The following is a 9391-nucleotide window of genomic DNA, read 5'->3' as shown; positions in this document are numbered from 1 at the left end:
ATTTTAGTCCTGGTTGGTATGGAATAGACAGAGTTGTGGATTAATTTGATTTCATTTTCTTGTTTCTTTTCACATTTGCCATTCGAAATGTATGGTTGTATCTTGTATTGAAGTAATATGAATGAGATGAAGCAAATTTGTGACACTCTTAAGATTTTTATTCCACAAATTTAAACAATAAATACCCGTCTAATATAAAAGTACATTCAGCCAACAGACATAAAGTCAAAGCAAGAAGAAGAAATTTCCCAATCACCAATGTTGCACAAGAGATCAATTTGTGAGTAATGGGTGTGTGCTAGAGAAGCAGCAATGTCTGAGACATTGGTTTTATTAACGTGAAAGGTTTATTTGTCAAACTCCCATATAACCCCTCCATCTTCTGCAATGCCAGAATAAAATACAATTGTAAGAATCTCTTAATTTGAAACTTAAATAAACAATAAAGTCAAAGATCTTTAAAGAACTAAAGTAAAATTTGTCATTTAGCATAGAATTATTATATTTGCCTCTTTTAACAGTTGAAATTTAATACAAACATGATAGTCATAAACCTGAAGCAAGCTTCCTGAAAATGCATTGAACATGTCTCATTTATAGCTTAGGTGGTTAGAGCTGGAGCCATGCAACGAGAAAAGCGAGGTTCAATCCCCAGTTCCCCACAAATTCTCTATGTCCCTATTCGGGGTCATCCAGGGCCTCTCAATAAGAGGCCCCTCCACCAGGTGGGTCTAGGTTTTAACCCCAAAAAAATAGTGCATTGATCATATATGCATAACTACGAACATTGATAAGCAGCACCTGCATAGCTTGGTAAATGAAAAATCTCCATAATCTTAAATAAAGTGTATCAAAGTCCGGGTCATATATAAATCTTCAGAAACAATCTGGTAAGTTCTACTTCTAATTCTTCCCTTGTAATCCAGAAGCTTCATTTCTAACATCCCAGGAACCAGGTCAGGCTCTCCAGTATAACCCAACAACAACTTGAGTATAACTAATTAACTAGAGTTTAATTAAATTTTATTTTATTTTTACCTTATCCCAACACCAAGTCTATAACCTGACTCAGAATTTCACAACCAACTTTGCTCTTCTACAGTTTTAACCTACTATACACCACTTTCTGACTTCAGAAAGGGGAGGGGATACACAACAGTGTTTCAATATTTGCATATGAGTGGGCCTGTATGACTAAAACTGGAGAGGCACCATCAGCTCGTTGTTGTAGGAAGATTCCCAAAGAAGAATGGTTGTATACAAGCCAACAAAAAGGGCTGTGGTGGTCCTAATGGAAGATGACACATGAAGAAGATGGACAGGACAGAGAACAAGAAGCTGATTAAGTGTATAGTTTGTGTAGATATGCAAGGGTCGGGATTGTTGGACTTGAGAAAATATACAAATTCTATCTGGTCTTCCTCGATACTTTAATCTGATTATCCTATGTTTGAACTACATTCCTTGCTCGAGCCTTCATTCGTCTTCTCCTCACATGAACAAACCACCTCTGAGAAGGTTCTTTCATCTTCTCCTTAAATAGGTGTCACTCCAACTTTTTCCCAAATAAATTCATTCCTAAGCTTATGTTTTCTAGCATAACGACTCATGCACATAACACTCTCATCCCCAGCCCAAAGACTGAAAAGGCAGCCAAATGCCAAGGTTTCAAGGTGCTAATCCATTTAATTATGCTTGGTCAATAATTTTTACTTACAATATGGAGTAGGGATGAAACATTCAAGAGGTGGTTCCAAACTTCTCATGTAATATGACCCAGGTCAAAGTTTAAGTAAACTAATTTTCACTATATTAAAGTACCACTAAAAAGTTAGAAATATTTCCCGGAAAGGTGGCATTTTTGCCTTTCATTTGATGAAGTTCCACAAAAGCCAAGCCAAGCCAAGCCAAATGTGCAGAAAAACCAGAAAATCGTTCTTTGCCCGAGACAATCAAGTAAATGAAATGATACCATCAAAAGAAATAAAGAGACCAGAAATACCTTTAACTTTCTTGTTAATCCAGGCTTCCACTAGCATACCAGCACCAACTCCACCAGCAATACATACACTGCAGAAGGCGATCGCGGACCGTAGCGGCCAGCGAGGAAGAAAATAACATTCAGGAATTTCCCTAATTTTCTTGGGAAGTTTTTTCTTAAAAGTTCGTTGAACACTGGGATTTTGCTGCATCTCACTACCAACAGCTTTCCAATCCACCCCTTTGAAGGGATCTCTTGGTTCTTCACTTCCCATACAGCTTAATTTTAAGCTCACAACTAAACTGAATAAAATAAAATCCACAAAATATGTTAGCAATTGATAAAACCCAAAATTAAAAGTATGGAACAAACAACACCCGATAAATAATCATGAAAATGACATCTAGGTTAGGGTTCAAAATGTTATAACAATTCCTTGATTAACCAAAATAAAATCATTTATTACAAACAAATTTAAAGACTTTAATTAAAACCCATGATGAATTGTTCAATTTAACTTGAAATTGATACGGTTGGTGTATACTACAGAAATTGCAAAAAACAACTCAACGAATGTTAATAGAAAGTTAAGAGATGCTTGCTCTTCGAAACAGAACACTGAAATGTAAAAGTGATTAAAAGAATACAAGCATCGATAAACCAGAGACTCGGTGAAATACCTGAGTCTAGTGATGAATGGGTTGATTCCAAGTTTCACAGCGACAATCTGAGGAGCAAGACCCGTGAGAACTTCGAATGATAATATAGTTAAAGGGAGGGATAGTGAGCTTGTGTGATTGAAGTGGGTTAGTGTTGTGCATTTCTATGGAAAGGTATACAAATTAGCCCTTAAACTTTTTTTTATTTCTTTCAAATCAATTTTCTATTTTGATGAAAATTATCATCATTTTTAACATCCTTGTTGGAGAGATAGGCAGGCCCATGCTTCAAATGTCAATTTGATAATAGCAATTTTCTTATTAGGTTATTAGGTGAGCCGGAAACGAGTCGAATTAAAGTTCTACTGGATTCAATAAAGTGCAGTTTGATAAACATTTGTTTAGGTCTAAACTCGATTCAAATTCAAAACGAGTTATATTTTCATCTTGTATTTGGCTAACCTGAAGTTCGTTAATTGTTTGATTTGACTTGTTACCTTGAATTAGTCTGGTTCATTAAGAGTTTGTGACTTACTTACTTCAACTTATTAAAGTTCAATTTGTCAATTTGAATGATAATTATATATTTAATATACACAAAATTAAATATTTACTCTCTATTATATATATATATAATTTTATCAACTCATGAACCAACGAATCTTACGTTTTGCTCAAGTTGGCTCATCTATTTAACAAACTTAATTTTTAGTTAAAGTTCGTCTTGTTTAATTCATAAAATAAGTCAAACAAACTAAATAATGATTTGATTTTCAACTAAATATTGAGTTGATTTTCAACTAAATATTGAGTTGATTTTCAAACAAATATTGAGTGAATTCGATTTTAAAATAAATAGTTCATTAAAACTATATTAAGGAAAAAACTAATAGGACAAAAACAAAGAAAATTTAAACGATCTTCTTTAAGCAAACTTGGTGAATTATTTTGAAGATTGAGCACTTTTCTCTCTCCAACTTTCACTATCTCATTTTTATTTTCATTTTTTCAAAAGATCTTGGCAAATTTGGGTGCTGTTCTCAAATAATAGGAGAGATCCACTTACTCCTCGTCCTCCATCAATTTTAGGAAAATCCAATGATTTGAATTAGTGAATAGATCTAAATCATTAGATGTACATATGATTAATGGCTAGAATGAGGAGTAAGTTTGGAATAAGTTTAAAAAATCCCAGAAAATTGCTTCAGTTTTGGCCCTTGTAGCAGTGTTCCTGGCTTTCTTTGTCGTGTATGAGTAACAGCCTAATGTTTTATTTTGAGTCATGAAAAATATTACAGACGTAAAGCTGAAGCCAATCATTGATTAACTAAGATAATAGGGGTGGTGCCTATATTATTTCTACCAAGTAATGATTGATGACAAACAAAGCAAGAAAACTCCAATTTAATATACCCTACATCCAGGAAAAAAGAATTGTCTTTGCAAACAAAAATCCTACACGGACAGTGGTGAAAATTGTTAAGACATGTCCTCAATATTTCAGCTTATACATATAAATAAGATTGAGATAAACCAGCTTTCCAAGGGTCAAAATCTATTCCCTAAATGTTCATCATTGAGAATTCAGCATATGAACCATAAAAAAGCCTAAATGAACATCATCCACTTGCAAAGTAAATTGTCTAAATGGAGAAAAGGGCAGACTTCAGTTGAAGAGACCTGGGTTTAGCCAATCCCTGAAAGAGAAAATAGATTGTGTGCAAAAGTCAATTATAACTACGTCGATATATCATTTAGTTGAAGAGTTCTACAGCTCTATGCCATGAATACTAATTGATCAAATCGTTTAAATGTTCAATGAGTAATAATGTGAGTGTTACAATACCCTCACGCTCTGTGGGACAACAAATGTTATCCATAAAAATCAAGTATAAGAGGGGGAAAAACTACAAGCAAAGGGACTTACTTGCTTATGTCATCAAGGTGATCATCAAAATCTACAATGTCATTCCATTTCTCGGATGAAATGTAGTCCAATAAGACCAGATTTGCTGATGGTTCTTTGAGGGAGAATCGACTGCTCCCATCAGATTGAACCAACTTCCAGTTCTTATATGCATCCCTAACATAAAGCTAAACCACAAGAAAAAGGCAATCTTAGTTAATGTAACCAACAAAAGATGGCTGCATATCACAAGCACAGTAGCATAAACACTTATAACCATTTTTTTGGGATAAGTAACACTTATAACCATTTGATTGATGTGTTCCTTCCTTTATCAAAAGGGAGAAGAAAAAAGTGTTTTCTGGAATATGAAGAAACAGATAACATGGAATCATTTTTGTTCATATGGATGGTCGAATGAAGGGTTATCTAACTTGAGGTTGCAGCCTTATAATTAAGAAGGCGTGTGAATGACACAACATAAAATTACATTCTTCCACTTTCAAAACTTTTCTAACACAAAAATGAGATAGATCAATATGCTGACATATGTCAAATCAAACAATGAATGTTCCTCTTTAGAATTCTGTAAAAAAAAACGGAAGGGAATGAAGCAAAACATCCAATGCTACAATGTTAAAGTCTTGCCATCAGATCTGATTCCCAACATGTTGCAACTAATGAAACTCACACCACATATCAAGATGCCAGCCCCTAGTTTCCTTTCACTTAACGTTTCACATATAGAAGTTTTGTCTAAATTGTGGGCATAATTCTCCAAAAGTAAGTCCCAAAATCAAGATAGGAAACAAGAAAAGTAAATGCAAATTGCTCATAATCAAGGGCAAAAGGAGTTTGGAGAAGTTACACATCTTCTATTCAGTTCAAATCACAAACTTCCAAAGGTTTCATGATTTCATCCACACAAAAAAGAAGAAGGCTATTCAGTCTTTAGGAAGACACATTTGCCAGGATAAGCAAATAAAGCATAGCATGCTGTACAATCCGATTAAAAAAGCTCTTGATGATTTTTATATTTAATCAAATGTATTATTCACCGATAGAATTCAAAATAAAATTCATAATGTGGTAAAAGGGATTTTTATATCGCCACTGACTATAGAGTATAGAGCTTGATGAACGTGGTTTCCAATACTAATATAGCTAACCTGCACTATGGCGCCACTGTCCTTGCTCGTTTTCAAAGCTTCAAGCTTCTTGTTATCTAACTGCAAATAATTGAAAGGAATAAAAGGATGATAAACACAATAACATGACTGCAAACAAACTTAGCACAGATCCCACCACATACCAAGAGAATGGGGGCTTGGGGAAAGTAGCGGCAAATGTGGTCACCAATATTTTTTGCAACACCACCAAGCTCATACTCATCGGACCTCTCGTTTGCGTGAAAATATCCAACTATGTTCAACCCTTTGGCAGAAAAATATTCCTCTATCTGCCTCACACGCAATTATTATAGCCAAAATTAGGGAAAAAGAAAAACAAACCATAAAACTACTGAGAATTCAAAATAAACAAATAATTGGGACCCAAAATAACAAAAAGCTAAAACCAGTTGATTACTTTACAGTGTTCAAACGAGCATACGTCTTTTTTGCATTATTCTATAAATAACCAATTTGGGTCATATTTGAATCAGAAAACTACTGAAAAAAAAGTAATTTAATGGTACCCAGAAGAAAATAAGATAAACCCAGGTGATCATTTCAACGTTCTTAAAAAAACACCTACTTTTTTTTGCATAATTGTCCCAAAAATTGATTTGGGTCAGAATTGAATCAGAGAACTACTAAAAAAATAAACAAAATAGTTAATTGATACCCAGAAGAAAACCCAGTTGATTATTTCACATGTTGAACAAAAAAGCAATCAACTTTGCTCACAATTTTATTGAAAACCATGTTGGGTTTAGAATTAAATGAGAAAATGATGGAAACCCTATAAATAAAAGAGTACCAGAATGAGTGAGATCTCCAATTGAGGAAGAAGACCGATCTGGGAGTGGAAGAGAGGGACGGCATCGGTGACCTCAACGGCGTCGTTAGAAGCGGAGACGCGACCGATCAAGATGGCGTTGACGGCGGAGGTGGGGTGTTTAAGGGAATGAAGGACGAGTTTGATGTATGCGTTTTGCGCAACCTCGTATTTCAAATCACTGCCCATGATGTCTGTCTATAATTCACGAAACAGAGAATCGAAAGAGAACACGATGACTCACTGCAGAAAGTATGACTATGAAATTATGAATGAAGCGAGCATGAACTATGAATAAGGATGGTGATGTCATATTCTGTTTTTTTTATTATTATTTTGCGATTTATTTTTATTTAGGATGCGAAATTATTTTTGCTCAGCATCGACGATTCAATGGAGCGAAGGGAAACGCCATCTTGTGAGTGTGTGAGATGTGTCGTGAAAAAGGCTCAGTGTTGCTTTTGGGCCTGGCAGTAAGGAATAATTTTCTTTGAATTCTCACATATCTCTGCACAACCTTAATTTCATTATAATAGTATGTTTGCGAGTTGAGTTTTAGAGAAAAAATTGAAATAGAAGGTTACAGAGTCATTCATCTGTGTATTTTAAGACTTTCAAGCCTTCCATTTTTTCTTTATTTTCCTAAAAAATTCAACTCACAAAAGGACTTTAAGAATCCTAACTAATGATTTATTGAATAAGGTCCAAATAGATTCCTAGATATCTTACTAGGTTAAATATCAAATATTTGATTCTATGAAGTGGCTCTAAGGAATAACTACACATGGCAGCAAAATTAGTTCATTATCTATGTGATAATCTTATCAAATAATAAATTCATTTATGTGTTTAAACTCCTATTGCATTTTTTGTTTGAATTTTGGGGTTATTATTAGTGTATCATTTGTTGGCTTATATTATTTTATAATTTTCATTTTCATTTTTCAAACATCAATTAATTTTTCACTCTATTATAAAATTGTCATATATTACTAAATTAGATTCCCAACTTACACCACACCAATCATAATCATAATGAATACAATTAGGGTTAGTATTTCTTATGAAAATTGTTATAGGAATAAAAGTACTAACTATTGTGAATAAGATAAGAATAATTCTTAAATACTAAGAATGCCAACAACCTAGTAGCTCTTAAGAGGTTGTTGTTAACTCAACTTGAGACAATTAAATATGATACAAAAGGTATATTCATGACTAAGTCACAATTAGATTGTTTTTTTTTAAAGTTTTATGATGTTGTCCTAAATGTGTAGGCAGATTATTAAATATATTGTCCTTAAGATAAATTAATATAGTTCTATGTTTTGAGTTTTTATTGCACTTTAAAAATCGATTTCAAATACACTCATGATTTTCACTATTAGTGTCAATTCTCAAAATAAACATAGTATGTCTACTTGTTTCAATTCTCAAATTTCCAAATTTACCACAAATTTGCTATAACTAGTTTTTTTGAAATTATCACAATTTGATTGTCTATACCAATTCTAGTATCACAAAAAGAAAAAGGGAGAATGAAGTCGAAAATGTTTTGGGAGAGATGACAAATTAAGGAAATGCTCTCAACTGATATGATTTTCCTAAATCAGCAGTTAGTGGTGTAAGTTGTGGAGCAGTTTTGATTGTGTATATCCTCACCTATCATAAAACTCATAGTACCCCTTCCGGTACACCCTTGAGATGCATTAAAGGCTTATAAACAATTTACAAATATTTCCTTATTCAGATGGGAACTTGGATTTTTTCATTTCACATCCAAAAGCACCAAAAAGTTATAAGGTTGGCAACTATACTTGAGGGCACAAAGAAAATTCATCTAGAGAACCATTCGACCTTGATGCTATTGCAGAGTGATATGTGCAACTTATCAGCTAACTATAGACATATCATGGTTGGAAGTTTCACGCTCGGAGGATAATGGAGGTCGCAATCATTATGTTACAATACCAAATTTTCATGTCTGAGTTTGTGAAAGTGCTATGATCATTGGATGTTGTTGACCAAATGTGTCTTTAAATGATTAATAATAATAGCATCGGCCAAAATGCTGAAAGATTTGTTTACTGAATGATGGAGTAGTGAAGATAAGGTCGTGGAAATTAAATGCAATTTGAAGTTTGTGCTACTTATATTATGTATATTTTTCACATCCTAAAGTGGTTATTTTAAAGCATGATTTTTTATATATAATCAAATGTATTATTTCATTTTGTGTGGGAAATTAATCAATTTTAAGATTGTATGATTGTCTCCAAACAATTACCACTCCCAATAATTTCCTTTTGATATACTTGAAAATCTAGTAAAACTTATATTACTATATCAACGTCTTGCATAAAAACTTCTTGCTACATTATTTCTGTTGTTTCAGGAGGATGCTAGTTTTTTTTATGTTTTTTTCGTTTATAGAAAGTATTTTAAAAGACAACAATAAGGATAATGATTGCTGACTCGAATTGAACCACGGAAGGTGTTATTTACTTTCCATTTTAGAAAACATGACAGGCTCAAGAAACTTAAAAAATTTAAAGTCAGTGTGAGTGATGGGAGTATTTTAGTGTTGGCAAATCTTTTTATTGTTGTATAAGATTATTTTTTTGCATTATTATTATGTTATACTGGTGAAAATAAAACAGGAAAGAGATTCCAACTCACATGGCAGCACTGGGTTAGACAACGCATTTTACAACATTAGGTGCCCCTAATGGCCTCATTCATGCATAAAATTGGTGCCTTCGACCACTTTATCGAGGACAGCTTTTTGCTTAGTGTTTCTTGGAGTTATCATTGTTGGCATGGTATCATTATCATTATGTTGTCTGT

The 9391-nt window shown here is 33.3% G+C and overlaps 2 protein-coding genes across 2 annotated transcripts; both read right to left on the bottom strand.

The window, feature by feature from the left end:
* Nucleotides 86-2836, bottom strand: LOC109346799. Its single transcript, XM_019586596.1, has 3 exons — nucleotides 2662-2836; nucleotides 2003-2283; nucleotides 86-382 (listed from the first exon to the last, which is right to left on the bottom strand). Exons 2-3 carry the CDS (start codon nucleotides 2253-2255, stop codon nucleotides 348-350), a joined length of 288 nt encoding a protein of 95 aa, XP_019442141.1. The 5' UTR covers nucleotides 2256-2283; nucleotides 2662-2836; the 3' UTR covers nucleotides 86-347.
* Nucleotides 4031-6822, bottom strand: LOC109346791 (ER membrane protein complex subunit 8/9 homolog). The gene is made up of 5 exons (XM_019586584.1): nucleotides 6527-6822; nucleotides 5859-6005; nucleotides 5716-5775; nucleotides 4568-4734; nucleotides 4031-4337 (listed from the first exon to the last, which is right to left on the bottom strand). The coding sequence occupies exons 1-5, from the start codon at nucleotides 6731-6733 to the stop codon at nucleotides 4307-4309; spliced, it is 612 nt and encodes a 203-aa protein (XP_019442129.1). The 5' UTR covers nucleotides 6734-6822; the 3' UTR covers nucleotides 4031-4306.

The sequence above is a fragment of the Lupinus angustifolius genome, chromosome LG01 (assembly GCF_001865875.1).
Source record: "Lupinus angustifolius cultivar Tanjil chromosome LG01, LupAngTanjil_v1.0, whole genome shotgun sequence".
NCBI lineage: Eukaryota > Viridiplantae > Streptophyta > Magnoliopsida > Fabales > Fabaceae > Lupinus > Lupinus angustifolius.
Note: the sequence above shows the minus strand (reverse complement) of the source record. Positions and strands in the feature narration are given on the sequence as shown.